The sequence below is a fragment of the Amblyraja radiata genome, chromosome 28, assembly GCF_010909765.2.
Source record: "Amblyraja radiata isolate CabotCenter1 chromosome 28, sAmbRad1.1.pri, whole genome shotgun sequence".
NCBI classification, from domain to species: domain Eukaryota; kingdom Metazoa; phylum Chordata; class Chondrichthyes; order Rajiformes; family Rajidae; genus Amblyraja; species Amblyraja radiata.
Window position 1 is genome coordinate 32,072,549 of NC_045983.1, and position 21,746 is coordinate 32,094,294.

A 21,746-nucleotide genomic window follows, 5' to 3' on the forward strand; every position below is an offset into this window, starting at 1 on the left:
GGGTATCTCATTGAAACAAAAAAGATTATTAAGGGTTTGGACACGCTAGAGGCAGGAAACATGTTCCCGATGTTGGGGGAGTCCAGAACCAGGGGCCACAGTTTAAGAATAAGGGGGTAAGCCATTTAGAACGGAGACGAGGAAACACTTTTTCACACAGAGGGTTGTGAGTCTGTGGAATTCTCTGCCTCAGCGGGCGGTGGAGGCCGGTTTTCTGGATACAGGGGCTCTTAATGATAGCGGAGTCAGGGGATATGGGGAGAAGGCAGGAACGGGGTACTGATTGTGGATGATCAGCCATGATGGCCGTGCTGGCTTGAAGGGCCGAATGGCCTACTCCTGCACCTATTATCTATTGAAATATAAAAATTTGGATGAGATTATACCATCCAGCAGATGCAATGCCTTCCCAAATAACACTGTCACTAGAAGTTCAGCATATTCCCCTCAACCAAATGGTCCAGTCTCTGCCATTGGCAAGTCTTCAACTCCCAAATTCATAGTTCTCTTCAATAGAGGGAAGCTATCGCACGGTGGCGCAGCGGTAGAGTTGCTGCCTTACAGCGCTTGCAGCGCCAGAGACCAGACTACGGGTGCTGTCTGTACGGAGTTTGTACGTTCTCCCCGTGACCTGCGTGGGTTTTCTCCGAGATCTTCACGTACCGATGTTCCGACAACTGGTGATCCGGCACCTTCTCTAACCCGGACAAAATCACAAGAGCGCACTTGATATCTCCCCCCCCCACCCCCTCCCCAGAAGACTCCCCGAAAATGTCAGGTCAGGTGAGGCGGCCGATCTTGACCTCATCGGGACTTCCGCAGCCGATCGCCGGGTGGAATCTGCCCCCCTGCGGTCAGGGCTCTGGAACCAGGGCAGATCCGTTCACATCGCCGACTTCCGAGGCCGACTTTGCCGGCCGGTATCTTGGCGGCCTAGGCAGAACGTTCAGGTACCGTTGGACTCCTCTCGGAGGCCGTGACTTCTGTTGATCCGGCTTTAAAACGGATTATCCGGCAAGGTTCTGGAACCGAGGGTGCCGGGAAAATCGGTGGTGGACCTGCGTTGTTTGATTGTAGTTGTAGCACGTTTAAGAAAGTAACGGAACCGAACTCACCTGTTAGGGAAGACACGGCCCAATATTCAGCTTTGATTTCCTTGGCTACTTTGATAGCATCTTTCTCGATCAGGCAATACTGGGCTGGAGGCTGTGGGCACCAATGAGGAATGTGTTAGCATGTTAACAGAAGAGGCAGCACGGTGGCACAGCGGTAGAGTTGCTGCCTTACAGTGCTTACACCACCAGAGACCCCGGTTCGATCCCGACAACGGGTACTGTCTGTACGTTTTCTCCCCGTGACCTGCGCGGGGTTTTCCCCGAGATCTCCGGTTTCCTCCCACACTCCAAACACATGCAGGTTTGTAGGTTAATTGGCTTTGGTAAAATTGTGAATTATCCTCAGAGTGTGTTGGGCTGGTGCTAGTGCGCGGGGTTCGCTGGTCGGAGCGGACTCGATGGGCCGAAGGGTCTGCTTCCCCCGCTGTGTCTACGAACGAAACTGAAAACCAGAGCCGACTGCTACTTACACTAACATCCTTCTTTGTCCCGACGAGGAACAAGAGCACAGAGGTGGGGTCATTTTCTTTGAGAGCATCTTTTAACCATTGTCTGAGGATCAAAACAAAAGCACAGAAACAAATATGAAGAAGGTGCTGGAGGGAGTGGAGAAGACAATCGCAATGTTGCAAATCCAAATTTTATTTTTTATTCAGCAGTCTAATTTAACAGGTGAAAGTGTTTGTTCATTCATTCATTCATTCATTCATTCATTCATTCATTCATTTATTCATTCATTCATTCATCATCGTTGTAAACATCAGCGACGCGGTGGCGCTGGTTTCCGACGGGAACGGTGACGGACGCACCACACATCTCCGTCCTCCAGTTCCTGCGGACTTCCGCCGCTGGAAGTATAGGATGTTGGTGTGTGTGTGTGTTTTATCATCGTTCCTTACAATGCCGTGTACGACAGTGATCGCAACTTCTACTGAAGTGTGGGTGGCCGTTGGCTCGCTAGGAGCTCATCCGCCCTTTGACGGGTCTTGTTTTTGGTCCTGCTGGGGGTCCACAGCCCCCTCCTCACCTGGCAAACCAGGTGGGGGAGAGGGTTTAGTCGCTGACTATCTGACCATGGAGCAGGTAGCACGGGATTACATGGTACCCCCCCCCCCCCCCCCGACCTGATAAGATTTGTTATTTTTATCGCTCAGTGCTGAAATAAATTTCTATCAACCATCAATTCTTCATTAATTCGGGTGTCAGGGGTTATGGGGAGAAGGCAGGAGTCTTAGAGTGATACGGTGTGGAAACACGCCCTTCGGCCCAACTTGCCCACACCGGCCAACATGTCCCAGCTACACTAGTCCCACCTGCCTGCGTTTGGTCCATATCCCCCCAAACCTGTCCTATCCATGTACCTGTCTTAACTACTTTTTAAACATTGGGATAGCCCCAGCCTCAACGACCTCCTCTGGCAGCTTGTTCCATACACCCACCACCCTTTGTGTGAAAAAGTTACCCCTCAGTTTCCTATTAAATCTTTTCCCCTTCGCCTTAAACCTATGTCCTCTGGTCCTCGATTCACCTACTCTGGGCAAGATACTTTGTGCATCTACCCGATCTATTCCTCTCATGATTTTGTACACCTCTATAAGATCGCCCCTCATCCTCCCGCGCTCCTGGGAATAGAGACCCAGCCTGCTCAACCTCTTCCTATAGCTCAGGCCCTCTAGTCCTGGCTATATCCTCGTAAACCTTCCAGGAGATACTTTCAAGAGAGAGCTAGTTAGGGCTCTTAAAGCGGGGTCAGGGGATATGGGGAGGAACGGGGTACTGATTGGGGATGGTCAGCCATGATCATATTGAATGGCGGTGCTGACTCGAAGGGCCGAATGGCCTCCTCCTGCACCTATTGTCTATTGTCTGTTGTCTATTCTCTGTACCCTTTCCATCTTGACAAGATCTTTCCTATAACATGGTGCCCAGAACTGAACGCAATACTAATTGAGTTAGGAGGGAGAGATAGATCAGCCATGATTGAATGGCGGAGTAGCCTTGATGGGCCCAATGGCCTATTCCTGCTCCTATCACTTACAACAAGAATGCAAGAATAGTTGAGACAGTAAACAAGAGTCGCCATGGTTACAGACACCATTTTATCACACATCTAACAACACAACTGCGTAAAGTGAACAAACATAAGGGTTTGAAGGTTTCCCTTCAGACTCTGTGTGAGGTGGAGGGGTCGGGCAGCTGAGTCTATGTACTGGTCCATCACAGCATGCTTTCCCTATGTAGTGACAGCGCAAAGAGCCATTTGGTGACTTACTTCACATGAGACAGGCTTGCGATGTCAGTCAAATCAAACACGATTATTATTGCTGAAAGAAAATTGCATTTTTGTCATTATTATTACCGTGACAATTTAAAGTGACACCCCCCTCTCTCGTTACTGCGCACCTCCCCATTTCTCCCACCATCCCGCCCCCCTTGCCCCCCTCCCCAGTATCTCATACTGTAAGGTCACAAGGAGTTTAGTTTAGTTTAGAGATACAGCGCAGAAACAGGCCGTTCGGCCCACCGGGTCCGGGCCGACTAGCGATCCCTGCACACTTACACTATCCTACACACACATGTTGAAAATCCAGCGGCGACTAGAAAACGGTACGACTCTTTGGGCGACTACTCAGGTCCATACAGACGTCACGTGTCGACATGTCGCGGGGTGACGCCTGTACGGTCGTGAGTAGTTGCCCAAAGAGTCGTACCTTGTTCTGGTCGCCGCTGGATTTTCAACACGTTGAACATTTTCGGCCACCTGCCGCGACTATGACGGGCACCGACAAGTCGCCGAAAAAAAAATCGCGTAAGTGGGACAGGCCCTTGACAGAAAGACAACTCAACTCAAATGACTGCCTGTAGCTAATAGGTCACATGTTTAAATATTTCTGCCTTCGAGATGTCTTTATCCAATTACGGATCATAAGCGGGTAATTTTCTCGGTTTTATGTTCCGACAATTAGCATCGAGCATTTCCGGTAAATAACTGTACTGACAGAAGAGAAAGCTTCATAATCATTCGCCCACATAGAAACATAGAAACATAGACAATAGGTGCAGGAGTAGGCCATTCGGCCCTTCGAGCCTGCACCGCCATTCAATATGATCATGGCTGATCATCCAACTCAGTATCCCATCCCTGCCTTCTCTCCATACCCCCTGATCCCCTTAGCCACAAGGGCCACATCTAACTCCCTCTTAAATATAGCCAATGAACTGGCCTCAACTACCTTCTGTGGCAGAGAATTCCACAGATTCACCACTCTCTGTGTGAAAAATGTTTTCCTCATCTCGGTCCTAAAAGACTTCCCCCTTATCCTTAAACTGTGGCCCCTTGTCCTGGACTTCCCCAACATCGGGAACAATCTTCCTGCATCTAGCCTGTCCAACCCCTTAAGAATTTTGTACGTTTCTAAAAGATCCCCCCTCAATCTTCTAAATTCTAGCGAGTACAAACCGAGTCTATCCAGTCTTTCTTCATATGAAAGTCCTGACATCCCAGGAAACAGTCTGGTGAACCTTCTCTGTACTCCCTCTATGGCAAGAATGTCCTTCCTCAGATTAGGAGACCAAAACTGTACGCAATACTCCAGGTGTGGTCTCACCAAGACCCTGTACAACTGCAGTAGAACCTCCCTGTTCCTATACTCAAATCCTTTTGCTATGAATGCTAACATACCATTCGCCTTCTTCACTGCCTGCTGCACCTGCATGCCTACTTTTAATGACTGGTGTACCATGACACCCAGGTCTCGTTGCAACTCCCCCTTTCCTAATCGGCCACCATTCAGATAATAGTCTACTTTCCGGTTTTGCCACCAAAGTGGATAACCTCACATTTATCCACATTATACTGCATCTGCCATGCATTTGCCCACTCACCCAGCCTATCCAAGTCACCTTGCAGCCTCCTAGCATCCTCCACACAGCTAACACTGCCCCCGAGCTTCATGTCATCCGCAAATTTGGAGATGTTGCATTCAATTCCCTCGTCCAAATCATTAATATATATTGTAAATAGCTGGGGTCCCAGCACTGAGCCTTGCGGTACCCCACTAGTCACTGCCTGCCATTGTGAAAAGGACCCGTTTACTCCTACTCTTTCCTTCCTGCCTGCCAGCCAGTTCTCTATCCACATCAATACTGAACCCCCAATACCATGTGCTTTAAGTTTGTATACTAATCTCTTATGTGGGACCTTGTCGAAAGCCTTCTGAAAGTCCAGATATAACACATCCACTGGTTCTCCCCTATCCCCGCTACTAGTTACATCCTCGAAAAATTCTATAAGATTCATCAGACATGATTTACCCTTCATAAATCCATGCTGACTTTGTCCAATGATTTCACCACTTTCCAAATGTGCTGCTATCCCATCTTTAATAACTGATTCTAGCAGTTTCCCCACTACCGACGTTAGACTAACTGGTCTGTAATTCCCCGTTTTTTCTCTCCCTCCCTTTTTTAAAAGTGGGGTTACATTAGCTACCCTAGTGGGGTTACATTAGCTACCCTAGTGGGGTTACATTAGCTACCCTATTTACATTAGCTACATCTATTTCAATTGGCGGTGTGGTGACACAGGGTGCCTGGCACATGTTTAATTTAGACACTTTCTGATGTACGGGCTACCTTTCATGCCCGTGACCCCCCACACAAATCGTGAGGTGCCCACGCCTTTCACAGTACCAGATACGGCTGAAGTTAAAATGTACCTTGAGCACCTCTGTAGTATGTCGATGCGATGCACTTGAATCTCTCCTGACCTGCTGTGTCCCATCTATTAGAGAATCAAAAGAGACCTTTAGGTTTATTTTGCATAACGTACAATCCACTTGCATCTGAATGTAACTTAACACGGCACGGTGGTGCAGCGGTAGTCGCTGCCTCCCAGCGCCGGAGACCCGGGTTCGATCCCGACCACAGAGTTTGTACGTTCTCCCCGTGACCTGCGTGGGTTTTCTCCGGGCGCTCCGGTTTCCTCCCACACCCCAAAGACGTGCAGGTTTGTAGGTTAGTTGGCTTCGATAAAATGGTAAATTATCCCTGGTGTGTGTAGGATAGCGTTGGTGTGCAGGGATCGCTGGTCGGCATGGACTCGGTGGGCCGAAGGGCCTGTTTCCGCGCTGTATCTCTAAACTAAAATAAACTAAGGTGCCAGGAGAAGCCGAGATGCTCGAGACCAAACACAAAAATGTCTTTTATACAGATTGTCAGCCTATTTAACCTCAAATTCATTAAGGTTGAACCCAATCCTACTTTCTACGCAAGACAACTCCTGGTTGGGAGCTGGGGACTGGTCAAGGGTCAATAAGTCAAAGGTCATTGATCAATGGCTATTAATCAGAGGTCACATAGGTCACAATGAGTCATCGAGATGTGTCGCTCAAAGGTCAATGGATATCATTCATGGTTCAGTAAAAATACTGACTTATGGTCACTGAATATGAATCAGGGGTCAGTTTATATAGAGCAGAGGTCCTTGTACGCCCATGAATGGGCCACTATCCCTTGATCAGAGATCACCAACTATAGACACATCAACTCAGTGGATATATTTAAGGCAGAGATAGATAGATTCTTGATTAGTACGGGTGTCAGGGGTTATGAGGAGAAGGAGGAGAATGGGATTAGGAGGGAGAGATAGATCAGCCATGATTGAATGGCGTAGTAGACTTGATGGGCCGAATGGTCTTATTCTACTCCTATCACTTATGACCTTATGACCTAAACTAACCGCAGCAGCATCTCAGTAGGTCGAGTGTCATCTGCGAAGGGAAGAGAAAAACATACCCTGGTACCACTCCACAACTCTCTCTCTCCAAAACCTCGACAACAAGCATCTGGAGTATTGTGTAGGAAGGAACTGCAGATGCTGGTTTACACCGAAGATAATAATAATAATAATACATTTTATTTATGGGCGCCTTTCAAGAGTCTCAAGGACACCTTACAAAAATTGAGCATGTATAGGAAAAACATGTAAGGGGAATGAAATAAATAGTAGAGACATGACTAGTACACAAAGTAAAGACAGAATTCAATACAAAACACAGCATGAGGCAATTAAGCACAGATGAAAAGGGACGGGGACGTGGGGCTAAGGATAGGCAGAGGTGAAAAGATGGGTCTTGAGGCGGGACTGGAAGATGGGGAGGGACACGGAATTGCGGATCAGTTGGGGGAGGGAGTTCCAGAGCCTGGGAGCTGCCCTGGAGAAGGCTCTGTCCCCAAAACTGCGGAGGTTGGACTTGTGGATGGAGAGGAGACCGGCTGATGTGGATCTGAGGGACCGTGAGGGTTGGTAGGGGGAGAGGAGGTCAATGAGATATGTGGGGGCCAGATGGTGGAGGGCTTTGTAGGTGAGGACCAGGATTTTGTAGGTGATCCGGTGGGAGATGGGAAGCCAGTGAAGTTTTTTGAGGACTGGAGTGATGTGATGCCAGGATTTGGTGTGGGTGATGAGTCGGGCGGCTGCGTTCTGGACCAGTTGGAGTCGGTTGATGTAGGTGGAGCTGATGCCAAGGAGAAGTGAGTTGCAATAGTCCAGTCGGGAGGAGATGAAGGCATGGATGAGTCTTTCAGCAGCAGGCGGAGTGAGAGAGGGTCTGAGTTTGGCGATGTTGCGGAGATGAAAGAAGGAGGTTTTAATGACATGGCGGATGTGAGGCTCAAGGGAGAGGGTGGAATCAAAGATCACGCCAAGGTTGCGGGCCTGGGGAGATGGGGAGACAGATAGACACAAAATGCTGGTGTAACTCAGAGGGTCAGGCCAGCATCGTCAGTTACTTCAGCATTTTGTCTGTAAGGTGTTCAGCTCTGGAAAGATGTTAAGTTGGAATGGGTGCAGAGAAGATTTACGAGGATGTTGCCGGGACTCAAGGGCCTGAGCTACAGGGAGAGGTTAAGCAGGCTGGAATTCTATACCTTGGAATGCAGTAGGATGAGGGGTGATCTTACAGAGGTGTACAAAATCAGGAGAGGAATAGATCGGGTAGATGCACAGAGCCTCTTGTCCCGAGTCAGATAATCGAGAACCAGAGGATATAGGTTTAAGGAGAAGGGGGAAAGATTGAATAGGAACCCGAGGGGTAACTTTTTTTACACAAATGTGGTGGGTGTATTGAACGAGCTGCCGAAGGAGGAAGTTGAGGCGGGTACTATCGCAACGTTTAAGAAATATTTGGACAGGCACGTGGATAGGACAGGATTAGAGGGATATGAGCCAAACGCAGGCAGGTGGGACTAGTGCAGATGGGACATGTTGGCTGGTATTGGCAAGGTGGGCTGAAGGGCCTGTTTCCACACTGTATCACTCTATGACTGTGGCAATGGTGAAGGAACTGCGAACACCACTGACGTTCAGGGTTCAACCATGTACGTACAGCTGCAAACTGAAGGGGACTCCCAGAACTTCGAACCGTTCCATCTCAAAGTCCACTCCGATAGTCGCCTTGTAATTCTTGTCAAAGACATCCTTGCAGAAACTGAAAGGACAATGGAGAGATTAAATAAAGAGGCAAGAAATACCAATCACCTCACACTTTACTGAGAAAAAGCAGTCAATGGATGTTTTATGACGGAGATTGATAGATTTTTTTTTTATTTTTTTATTTTTTATTTATTTTTTATTGATTGATAGACTCTTAATGCAAATTAGATACATTACATTGGGTAAATTTATGATACTTATGACAGAGAGGCCCCAACCCGAAAATGAATTAAAGATGCTTGCTCTCCTATAGAGACATGAGGGAACTGCAGACACTGGTATCTTGAGCAAAACACAGAGTGCTGGAAGAACTCAGCGGGACAAGCAGATTCTGTGGAGGGAATTGGCAGACGACATTTTGGGTCGGAACCCTTCTTCAAAAACCGTCTGCCCATACCCTGCACAGATGCTGTCTGGCCCTCTGTGTAACTCCAGCACTTTGAATTCTGCCATAGACCTAGTTCTTTTGCTAATTCATCCAGTGCCTCCCACGTTACTTATTCAGAAGAGAGACACAAAATGCTGGAGTAACTCAGCGGGACAGGCAGCATCACTGGAGAGAAGGAATGGGTGACGTTTCGGGTCGAGACCCTTCTTCAGACACAGAGAGTAAGGGGAAAGGGGAACAAGATCTTATCGAAACATATGAGATTATTAAGGGTTTGGACACGCTAGAGGCAGGAAATATGTTCCCAATGTTGGGTGAGTCCAGAACCAGGGGCTACAGTTTAAGAATAAGGGGTAAGCCATTTAGAACGGAGACGAGGAAACATTTTTTCACACAGAGAGTTGTGAGTCTGTGGAATTCTCTGCCTCAGAGGGCGGTGGAGGCCGGTTCTCTGGATACTTTCAAGAGAGAGCTAGATAGGGCTCTTAAAGATAGCGGAGTCAGGGGATATGGGGAGAAGGCAGGAACGGGGTACTGATTGTGGATGATCGGCCATGATACTGAGGTACAGGATACTGAGTTGGATGATCAGCCATGATCACATTGAATGGCGGTGCTGGCTCGAAGGGCCGAATGGCCTCTACTCCTGCACCTATTGTCTATTGTCGATTGCATCTCTGGAGAGGGAATGGGCGACGTTTCGGGTCGAGACCCTTCTTCAGACTGAGAGTCAGGGGAGAGGGGAACAAGAGATATAGACGGTGATGTGGAGAGATATGGAACAAATGAATGAAAGATATAGAAAAAAGTATCGATGATAAATGAAACAGGCCGTTGTTAGCTGGGGCGAGGTGAGAACAAAAGACTTTGGGTGGGGGAGGGATTAAGGGAGAGAGAATGCCGGGGTTACTTGAATTTTGAGAAATCAATATTCATACCATTGGGCTGTAAGCTGCCCAAGCGAAATATGAGATGCTGTTCCTCCAATTTGCGTTTAGCCTCACTCTGACAATGGAGGAGGCCTCGGACAGAAAGATCAGTGTGGGATTTGGAGGGGGATGAAATATTCCCCTTATTTAATATTCAGACATGTTCAGACATGGGACCATTTTCCATCCATACTCACCGGTTGATTAAACAAGTTTTTCCCACTGACAAATCCCCCACCACGATAATCTTAGAAATCTTCAACCTGGAATAAAAACACATTTATTTGAGAGACCTTCTTAAAGAACGTTTGACAGCAGTCGGCCTGTACATTCCCGGGATGTCAGGACTTTCATAATTCCTGGGATGTCAGGACTTTCATATTCAATTCAATTTATTGTCATTTGGACCCCTTGAGGTCCAAACGAAATGTCGTTTCTGCAGCCATACATTACAACAAATAGACCCAAGACACAACATAATTTACATAAACATCCATCACATTGCTGTGATGGAAGGCCAAAAAAACTTATCTCTCCACTGCACTCTCCCCCCCCCATGTCAGAGTCAAAGTCAAAGCCCCCGGCGGGCATGGCGATTGTCCCGTGGTCATTTAAGCCACGCCGGGTGATGCAAGGTCGCACACCGGGTCTTGGTGTTAGAGCCCCCGGCGTGCGCTCGCAAACTCCCGCGGCCATTCCAAGCCGCGCGGGGCGGTGATGTAGGCCCCGCTCCAGGAGCTCTTCAACCCCGCAACTCGGGCGGGAGAAGTCGCCGCTGCGGAAGCCCCGAAAAGCGGTCTCCCTCCAGGGACCCGCGGGCTCCCGGTGTTACCGTCCGCCAAACCCGCAGTTGCAGCCACCGAATCTCCGGGGGTCGGGTCGCAGCAGCGTCCACCACAGCTCCACCCGCTCCGGACTCGGCCAGCTCCGCGACGGTGAGGTGAGTAGTCGGCACCACAGCCCCCGGTTTTCCTGTTGGAGGCCGCTCCTCGTTGCAGCCCCAACGACAACGGAGACCCGACAAAGAAAAGGTCGGGTCTCCCGTGCAGGGAGAGATTTAAAAGTTACCCCCAACCCCCCCACACCCCAACCCCCCCACACCCCCACAAACATACCCCAACAAAAATAACAAAAACTACATTAAAACATAGACATAAAATAATAAAAACGCAGACGGACTGCAGAGGCCGCTGCAGACGAGAGTCGCGCCGCCTACCGTCTGGATAGACTCGGCTTGTACTCGCTAGAAATTAGGAGATTGAGGGGGGATCTTATAGAAACTTACAAAATTCTTAAGGGGTTGGACAGGCTAGATGCAGGAAGATTGTTCCCGATGTTGGGGAAGTCCAGGACAAGGGGTCACAGTTTAAGGATAAGAGGGAAATCCTTTAGGACCGGGATGAGAAAAACATTTTTCACACAGAGAGTGGTGAATCTCTGGAACTCTCTGTCACAGAAGGTAGTTGAGGCCAGTTCATTTGCTATATTTCAGAGGGAGTTAGATGTGGCCCTTGTGGCTAAAGGGATCAGGGGGTATGGAGAGAAGGCAGGTACAGGATACTGAGTTGGATGATCAGCCATGATCATACTGAATGGCAGTGCAGGCTCGAAGGGCCGAATGGCCTACTCCTGCACCTATTTTCTATGTTTCTATGTACTCGCTGGAGTTTAGAAGGGTGAGGGGGAAACTTATCGAATAGTGAAAGGCCCGGATAGAGTGGATGTGGAGAGGATGTTTCCACTAGTGGGGAGAGTCCAGGACCAGAGGGCACAGCCTCAGAATAAAAGGACGTACCTTTAGGAAGGAGATGAGGAGGAATTTCTTTAGTCAAAGGGTGGTGAATCTGTGGAATTCATTGCCACAGAAGGCTGTAGAGGCCAAGTCAGTGGATATTTTTAAAGCAGAGATTGACAGAGTCTTGATTAGTACGGATGTCAGGGGTTATGGGGAGAAGGCAGGAGAATGAGAGGGGAAGATAGATCAGCCATTATTGAATGGCGGAGTATACTCGATGGGCCGAATGGCCTAATTCTGCTCCTGTGATTTATTGAACTTATGAAAACGACAGGAAATTGCAAGGAGAAACAAGGAACTGCAGATGTTGGAATCTTGAGCAAAACACAAAGTGCGTTCCAGGCACCCACCACCATCTGTGTAAAACACATGGCCCAGACATCTCCTTTGAACGTAGCCACTCTCAACTTAAAGCTACGCGCTATAGTCTTTGACCTTTCCCACAGGAAGCTGTTACACAACTTGTTGTAATTGGCAAGTAAAGGTTATAAGGTCATAAGATCATAGGTAATAGGAGAAGAATTAGGCCATTCGGCCCATCGAGTCTACTCCACCAGCCAATCATGGCTGATCTATCTCTCCCTCCTAACCCCATTCTCCTGCCTTCTCCCCATAACCTCTGACACCCGTACTAATCAAGAATCTATCCATTGCTGCCTTAAAGATAGTCACTGACTTGGCCTCCACAGCCTTCAGTGGCAATAAATTCCACAGATTCACCACCCTCTGACTAAAGAACTTTCTCCTCATCTCCTTCCTAAAAGAAATTGCAATTTAATAAATATGTAATAAATTGTTTTTAAAAATGTTGAGGTTCTGCCAACTTTGGTAATGCCCAACCTATTTATTTTTTGATTTGTGGTCAGATGTGAGATTCATGGGACAGCTAGCAATGTCTTCAGCATAGCGCCTGCTTTCACTTTTAAAATCAGCATTTTTGTTTCTCATTTAAAAAACAAAACACAGTGTCCTCCTCCTCCCCCCTCTTTGAACCTTAGCTCAGTTTAGCAACGAACGGCCTCTGGGTTTGTTGCAAGGCCCAGTTACCTAGCTACACCATACCTGAAGCATATTATAGCTTGCATCAAAGGTCTTGTGCACAGAGCTACCTTAGCAACCAAGTATTAATCCAAACTTCAACATCGAACTGTAAAATCTCCACACAGGGCCGTGCCCCGTACAAATCCATCAATGGAAGATAGACACAAAAAGCTGGAGTAACTCAGCGGGTCAGGCAGCATCTCTGGAGAGAAAGGAATAGGTGATGTCTCGGGCCGAGAACCTTCTTCACACGGAGGCTGACTCATTTGCTCAGTCTGAAGAAGGGTCTCGACCCCCGAAACGTCACCTATTCCTTCTCTCCATAGATGCTGCCTCACCCGCTGAGTTGCTCCAGCGTTTCGTGTCTAGTCGGTGGGCAGAAGATCCTGTTTCTGCGCTCGATGCAAAATGCTGGGGTAACTCAGCGGGACCAGCAGCATCTCTGGAGAGAAGGAATGGGTAACCCATCGGGTCATGAGCAATAGGAGCAGATTTAGGCCATTCGGCCCATCAAGTCTACTCTGCCATTCAATCACGGCTGATCTATCGTAGACAAAAATGCTGGAGAAACTCAGCATCTATGGAGCGAAGGAAATAGGCAACGTTTCGGGGCGAAGCACTTCTTCAGGTTATAAGGCCCGAAACGTTGCTTATTTCCTTCGCTCCATAGATGCTGCCGCACCCGCTGAGTTTCTCCAGCATTTTTGTCTACCTTCGATTTTCCCTCATCTGCAGTTCCTTCTTGAACATGGCTGATCTATCTCTCCCTCCTAACCCCATTCTCCTGCCTTCTCCCCATAACCCCTGACACTGCTGTTCCTTCCTACACTGTTTCCACGCCGTATCTCTAAAGTCTCGAGTCTAAAGACTGGAGTTTATTACACTTGACCAACTCTCTCTCCGAGTACAGTCTGGATTTTCCCACTGGCTTTCTACAGGGATGTCGAGGTGTTTAAGGTTAATCTGCCTGCATGTGTACAATGCCTGGGGCTCTGCTGGTGGGGGATGGGAGCAACAATGCAAGACTTTGCACATTCTTGAAGTATCAATCACGCTTTGGTCGGCTGCTTCTGCAGAGAGCGAGTACTTGAGTGCGTTGCCGCTGTTGGTCAACTGGCCACAGGGGGTTCATTCTTGGCCTCTGGATACTCTGGGAACACGAACAAGCATCCGCTGGCGTGATTCACTCTCAGCTCGTCTCTCCCTCTCCTCCCTCTCTCTCCCTCTCTCTCTCTCTCTCTCTCTCTCTCTCTCTCCCTCTCTCTCTCTCTCTCTCTCTCTCCCTCTCTCTCTCCCTCTCGCTCTCTCTTTCTTTCTCTCTCCCCCTCTCTCTCTCCCTTTCTCCCTCTCTCTCTTTCTCCCCCTCTTTCTCTCTCTCTCCCCCTCTATCTCTCTCTCTCCCCCCTCTCTGCTTCTCTCTCTCCCTCTCCCTCTCCACCTTCTCTCTCTCCCTCTCTCTCTCCCTCTCCCTCCTCTCTCTCTCCCCCTCTCTCTCTCCCCCCTATCTCTCTCTCTCTCTCTCTCTCTCCTTTCTATCCCACCCTCTCTCTATCTCCCTCTTTCTCCAGGTTTCAGATTGGGTCCCAGCTTCAGATTCCACACAATGCTGGAGTAACTCAGCGGGACAGGCAGCATCTCTGGTGAGAAGGAATGGGTGACATTTCTTCAGTCTGATACACACACAGGTTAATTCCCGGGATGGCGGGACTGTCATATGATGAGAGAATGGAGCGGCTGGGCTTGTACACTCTGGAGTTTAGAAGGATGAGAGGGTATCTCATTGAAACATATAAGATTGTTAAGGGTTTGGACACGCTAGAGGCAGGAAACATGTTCCCGATGTTGGGGGAGTCCAGAACCAGGGGCCACAGTTTATGAATAAGGAGTAAGCCATTTAGAACGGAGACGAGGAAACACTTTTTCTCACAGAGAGTGGTGAGTCTGTGGAATTCTCTGCCTCAGAGGGCAGTGGAGGCCAGTTCTCTGGATGCTTTCAAGAGAGAGCTAGATAGGGCTCTTAAAAATAGCAGAATCAGGGGATATGGGGAGAAGGCAGGAACGGGGAACTGATTGGGGATGATCAGCCATGATCACATTGAATGGCGGTGCTGGCTCGAAGGACCGAATGGCCTACTCCTGCACCTATTGTCTATTGTCTATTGTAGTGTGCTAACCTGACAGTGGAATGTTTGCAATCAAGCCATTGACTGTACAAGTACATGATAAAGGGAATGCCGTGTAGTGCAAGATAAAGTCCAGTAAAGTCTGGTTAAGGATAGTCCGAGGGTCTCCAATGATGTAGATAGCTCAGGTCTGCTCTCGTTAGTGCAGGGGTCGCCAACCTTTTCCATCCCGTTTACCCCCAGCAACTTTAATAGCACATAACAATGTTATTTCACCTATTTATGAACAAGTAATGATGAACAGATACCGGTATACCAGAACCAAACACAGTCAGTCATTTCAGAAAAAACATGTACAAATCCAGAATCAAGACATGTACCCTCTGGGTAGGCGAAATGTACCACCTAGGGGTAAATTTACCCCATGTTGGAAACCCATGCTCTAGTTGTTGGTAGGATGGTTCAGTTGCCTGATAACAGCCGGGAAGAAGCTGTCCCTGAATCTGGAGGTGTGCATTTGCACACTTCTATACCTCTTGCCCGATGGGAGAGGGGTGAAGAGGGATTGGGACATGATTTCCAGACTCTGACACTCTATGCCGTGATCGGTCAATGCAAGCGTACCGTACGCGGAAGTGAAGGAAAGTTCCCAAGTCCCACCAACCTTTGCTGGGAGCTAATAGTGCATGTGTTAAACTCCAATACAGAAGATCCTCAGCTCACACAATCAGATGAGTTGTGTTCTTGTTGGGACACACAGTCAGGGATTATGAATCCCCGAGGCGGTGAAGCACAAAGTAATAGAAGTCTGTCCTCACTATCCCCGCCCCCTCGACTGTGTCACTGCCAGGACCTCCACGGTTGGCACATTCCTCTCTAGTTACCTCACTTTGACAGACATGGAGTGAGCGATAAATGCCACCCAGAATGGAAACAAATCAAGACACCTTGCTCTTCAAACTGCTGTCATTTCAGACGTTAATCAAAACTGTTTTTTTTTTTAAAGAGTAAGTACAGGTCCAACACCCATTTTCCGACCCCCTTGGTTCTAGAGGGTGGCACGGTGGTAGAGTCGCTGCCTCACAGTGCCAGAGGCCCGGGTTCGATCCTGACCTCGGGTGCTGTCTGGACGGAGTTTGTACGTTCTCCCCGTGACCGCGTGGGTTTTCTCCGGGTGCTCCAGTTTCCTCCCACACTCCAAAGACGTGCAGGTCTGCAAGCTCATTGGTCTCGGTAAAGGGCCTGTCCCACTTGCCGATTTTTTTCGGCGACTGCCGGCGTCATATCGGGGTCACCACCAAAAGATTTAGAATGTTTCAAAATCCAGCGGGCGACAAAAAAAAATGTTGCGACACTTGAAAAAACACCGCGCGTCGATACGCCATCACGCCGCGAATATTTCGTCCGTCAATGATGCCAGCAGTCGCCGAAAAAATCGCCAAGTGGGACAGGGCCTTAAGTTGTAAAATTGTCCCTAGTATGTGTTGGCTAGTGTACGGGGTGATCGCTGGTCGAACCAGACTTGGAGGGGAGGGGAGGGGAGGGGGGGGGGGGTCAAAGGGAACGTTTCCGTGCTGTATCTCTCCAATGTCAGAGTTTTGCTGGGTTATCCGTTTTGCCAGACCAACAGAGACGGCACAATACACCTCTGACCCAATTATTATACACCTCCCGTGTCGGTAAAGCACCAAGGACGGCTAGAAACTTAAATAAAATAAATAACAAAACGTATGAGTTGTACTGACTACAGGTAGAGTTGCTGCCTCACAGCGCCAGAGTCCCGGGTTCGATCCTAACTACGGGGGCTGCCTGTACGGAGTTTGTACGTTCTCCCCGTGGGTTTTCTCCGAGATCTTCGGATTACACCCACACTCCAAAGACGTGCAGGTTTGTAGGTTAATTAGCTTGGTGTACGTGTCAATTGTCCCTGGTGTGTGCAGGGTAGTGTAAGTGTGCGGGGATCGCTGGTCGGCACTGACTCGGTGGGCCGAAGGGCCTGTTTCCGCGCTGCATCTCTAAACTAAACTAGACTAAACAGGCAGGGAGTGTGGAGTACAGACAGACTTCAGTCAGAGAGTGTGTGGAGTGACAACCAGGTTTGGGTTGGAAGATGTTGAGAACGACCAGACTTCAGGTAGAGGGAGGTATGAGGCCCAGTCAGATCTCACCCAGAGGGCAGAGTTTCATTGAGTTTATAGTCACGTGTACCGAGATACAGAGAAAAGCTTTTTGTTGCGTGCTATCCAGTCAGCAAAAAGCTTAGACACGATTACACTCAGGCTGTCCGCAGTGTAGAAATACAGGATAAATGGAACAACGATTGGTGCAAGATAAAGTCCGGTGAAGTCAGATTAAAGATAGTTCGATGGAGTAGAGTTAGATTTCAATCAGAAGTCTTCTCACACGCACAGATTGACAAAAAATAAATCCTTTTAGATAAAGATACTTCAGTAGCTGAGTAATTGCTTTTACTAAGAGGAGGCCCTTTGTCCGTCGGTGATTTGGCCTCATCGATGTTCAGCTCGAGTTGTGGGAGAGAGCTCTGCCAGATGCATACTAATGGGCGGCATCGCTGTTAAGGGCCTGTCCCACTTGCCGATTTTTTCGGCGACTGTCGGCGTCATTGAGCGAGGTATCAGGTCACCGGAAAAGCCGCGGCGTGACTACGTACTGATGCACGGTGTCACAAGTGTCGCAACATTTATTTTTTGTCGCCGCTGGATTTTGAAATGTTCTTAATCTTTCGGTGACCCTAATACGCCAGTCAGTGATGCCGGCAATCACCGAGAAAAATCGCTAAGTTGGACAGGCCCTTTAAATGTTCACCACTCCATTATATGCTGCAACCGGCTATATCCGTGGCCTATTCGGGAACAGCTCCATCCAAGACACAGACCATCACGCAAATCAACCTTTTGGTTTTAAAGATCATATTATAAGTGATAGTGGAATTAGGCCATTCGGCCCATCAAGTCTACCCCGCCATTCAATCATGGCTGATCTCTCTCTCCCTCCTAACCCCATTCTCCTGCCTTCTGCCCATAACCCCTGACACACGCACTAATCAAGAATCTATCTATTTCTGCTTTAAAAATATCCACTGACTTGTGGCCTCCGCAGCCTTATGTGGCAAAGAATTCCACAGATTCACCACCCTCTGACTAAAATAAAATGTGGCTGGTTCATCTGCCCAGAGTAGGGGAATCGAGCACCGTTCGCCAGCCAGAGTATTGAGTATAGAAGCTGGGTGGTCATGTTGCAGTTACATAAGACGTTGGTGAGGCCACATTTGTTCAGTGTTGTGTTCACTTCTGGCCACAATGTTACAGGAAAGATGTTGTCAAGTTGGAAAGGGAACAGAGAAGATTTGTGGGGATTTTGCCAGGACTCTAGGGACTGAGCTACAGGGAGAGGTTCAGCGGGCTAGGACTCGATTCCTTTGAGCGCAGGAGGATGAGGGGTGATCTTATAGAGTTGTACTAAATCATGAGAGGAATAGATTGGGTAGGCGCACAGAGTCTCTTGGCCAGAGAATGAGAGGATATCGTTTTAAGGGGCGAGGTGGGAATTTGAGGGGACCTTTTTTCCACACAAATGATGGTGGGTGTGTGGAACGAGCTGGTTGAGGCAGGTACTATCGCAATGTTTAAGAAACATTTAGACATGTCCATGGATAGGGTAGGTTTAAGGAGACATGGGCCAAAATCAGGCAGGTGAGACTAGTGTAGATGGGGCATGTTGGCCGGTGTGGGCCAGTTGGGCAGAATGACTCACCACTAAATACATGTTCAAAATTTTTTAATCAAAATTATAAATTTTATCTTTTTTTATCAGACTTGAATTTTACCTGGTCCCTGATTATATTACATGAGGAAAAAAAAGCCTTTAATGCAATTGCAGCAGACAAGAGTGTCACGGAGGCGCAGCGGTAGAGTTGCTGCCTCACAGCGCCAGAGACCCGGATTCGATCCCGACTACGGGTGCTGCCTGTACGGAGTTTGCACGTTCTCCCCGTGACCTGCCTGGGTTTTCTCTGAGATCTTCGGTTTCCTCCCCCACTCCAAAGACGTACAGGTTTGTCGGTTAATTGGGTTGGTATAAATGTAAATGGCCCCTAGTGTGTGTACTATCATGTTAAGTGTTCGGGGATCGCTGGTCGGCGTGGGCTTGGTGGGCCGAAGGGCCTGTTTCCGAGCATTATCTCTAAACTGACTAAACTAACCTAATCTTGACAGGCCGATGCATAATTTAATGTATCTGTAACATCGCCACATAATAGCCTTGTCCAAGTTCCATTGATACTGTGCATAAATAAGTGCTTGACTTTTGAATCAGTCTATCTTGTTCAATGAAAAATAAATATTGATGGCAAAGGGCCAGATTGGAAAACAATGAACTTTCAGTACTCGGTTCAGAGCCAGCAGCTCGCAAACAGACAGAAAAATAAACAGTTCTGCTGGAATCATGAATTATTAAATAATAAGCTAAGGAATTTTCAGCATTCAGTCCGCTACAGAACCATAACACCAATTGCCTTCATTCTATGACGCATCTGTAGAAGTCGGTGAGAGTTGTCGGGGACATGTCGAACTTCCTAAGCCTGTCGGAAGGAACTGCAGATGCTGGTTTACACCGAAGATAGACGCAACATGCTGGAGTGACTCAGTGGGTCAGGCAACGTCTCTGGAGATAGACACAAAATGCTGGAGTAACTCAGCGGGACAGGCAGCATCTCTGGAGTGATGGAAGGGGTGACGTTTCGGGTCGAGACCCTTCCTCAGACTGGAACATCTCTGGAGATGCTGGCTGACCCGCTGAGTTACTCCGGCATTTTGTGTCTATCAGACTTGGTTGGCTGGTCGACAAGTTGCTCCCGATATTTATTCCTAAGAAAATGAACCTTTCATTACCCCAAAAACAAAGAACTTTTGTTTTGTATTTCTAGTTCCATCAGATAAATGTTTCACAGTAATGAAAACTGTTATCTTTTCTTTTTTTTCCCCAGCTTTGATCATAATCTATGCATTCCTTAATCTAATCCATCCTTTAATTTCTTCCACCCACCAAGTCCGCACTGACCAGCGATACCCGCACACTAACGCTATCCTACACACACTCCTCTAGGTAGCATAGGCTATTGACACATGTCCACCATCTCACTCTGTTGTTGGCAGTTCCTTCGAGATCTCCCCAGTTGAGCCCACTCTCAGACACATCTGTCTGGACCTCTTCTCCAGCTGTTCCTGGGGCGACCTCTTCTCCTTGTTCCTTGGGGATTCCGTTTCAGGGCTTGCCGGGTGATGTTGGTGGCAGGTTTCCTGAGGGTGTGTCCAATCCAACTCCATTTTCACCATCGAATGTGTACGTCAATGGGCTCCTGGCTTGTTCTTTCCCACAGGTCCACATTTGTCTCCCCACCAGATGTTAAGTATTCTCCTGTGGCAGGTGTTAGTGAATGTTTGCAGCCCGTTTGTAATGTGTTTTGTTGTTTTCCCTGTGTCCGATCCATGCAGCATCACCCGTTTCACATTGGAGTTAAAGATGCGTATAATTTGGGTGTTGATTGAGATGTGTTTTGAGCTCCAGATGTTCCTGAGCATGTTAAACACCTAGCCTTATTGATTCAGCTTGATCCTACAATTTACAATTATTCCAAGCCAATGAACCTACAAACCTGTACGTGTTTGGGATATTGGAGGAAACCGGAGCACCCGGAGGAAATCCACGCAGGTCATGGGGGGAACATGCGAACTCCACACAGACTGCATTGGTAGTCAGGATGGAACCCGGGTCTACCAGCAGCGCCACCCTGCCATCCTTCACTGCCATGTGTACAGGGCACATCCATTCATGAATGTTATGCCCCTGTCCCACTTAGGAAACCTGAACGGAAACCGCTGGAGACTTTGTGCCCCACCCAAGGTTTCCGTGCGATTCCCGGAGGTTCCCGGAGGTTTTTGTCAGTCTCCCTACCTGCTTCCACTACCTGCAACCTCCGGCAACCACCTGCAACCTCCGGGAACCCCACGGAAACCTTGGGTGGGGCGCAAAGTCTCCAGAGGTTTCCGTTCAGTTTTCCTAAGTGGGACAGGGGCATAACATGAAGCAAGATGTTCTTACCCAACTGTGCCGGTCCTGTCGTCATGGCAAGCACGCTTCACCTTGGGGTTGAAGATATCCTTCGTGTGGAGGGCAGCTTCTTTCGTGAAACACTGAATGAAGAAACAAAGAGGCAATTCTCAGTTCAGTGGCGTGCTTATTGAAAAGTTGGTCCTCACCTCGATAGGACCGAACGAAATCAGCCTCAAGAGCAACAGATCAAAGAGGGCGGTGAATCTGTGGGATTCGTTGCCAAACACGGCTGTGGAGGCCAAGTCAATGGGTATTTTGACAGATTCTTGATCAGTACGGGTGTCGGGGGTTACGGGGAGAAGGCAGGAGAATGGGGTTGAGAGGGAAAGATAGATCAGCCATGATGGAATGGCGTAGACATGATGGGCCGAATGGTCTATTTCTGCTCCTATCACTTGTGAACCTATGAAGAAATGTCAATTAAACATTCTTCAATCTCTTGACCACGCAAAGTTAAACCGCCTTGGCTGTAACGGTGACACGGTGGCGCTGCGGTAGAGTTTCTGCCTTACAACCCGGAGACCAGGGTTCGATCCCGACTACGGGCGCTGTCTGTACGGAGTTTGCACGTTCTCCCCATGACCTGCGTGGGTTTTCTCCGAGATCTTCGGTTTCCTCCCACACTCCAAAGACGGACAGGTTTGTGGGTTGTTAATTGGCTTGGTATAAATGTAAATTGTCCCCAGTGTGTGTAGGATAGTGTTAGTGTGCGGGGGGGGGGGGGGGTG

General features: G+C 48.4%; 1 protein-coding gene across 2 annotated transcripts in view; it reads right to left on the minus strand.

Annotated features, from left to right (window-relative positions):
- rab34 (RAB34, member RAS oncogene family) overlaps window positions 1–21,746 on the minus strand; it is a 29,057-nt gene that overhangs the window by 2,893 nt on the left and 4,418 nt on the right. For both annotated transcript variants that reach the window (XM_033046236.1, XM_033046235.1), the window contains exons 3-9: window positions 21,007–21,098; window positions 10,125–10,190; window positions 8,504–8,605; window positions 5,834–5,898; window positions 3,388–3,439; window positions 1,586–1,667; window positions 1,116–1,206 (exon numbers count right to left, since the gene is read on the minus strand). In XM_033046236.1, the coding sequence (XP_032902127.1) occupies window positions 1,116–1,206; window positions 1,586–1,667; window positions 3,388–3,439; window positions 5,834–5,898; window positions 8,504–8,605; window positions 10,125–10,190; window positions 21,007–21,098 (550 nt within the window). The remainder of the gene's footprint in view (window positions 1–1,115; window positions 1,207–1,585; window positions 1,668–3,387; window positions 3,440–5,833; window positions 5,899–8,503; window positions 8,606–10,124; window positions 10,191–21,006; window positions 21,099–21,746) is intronic.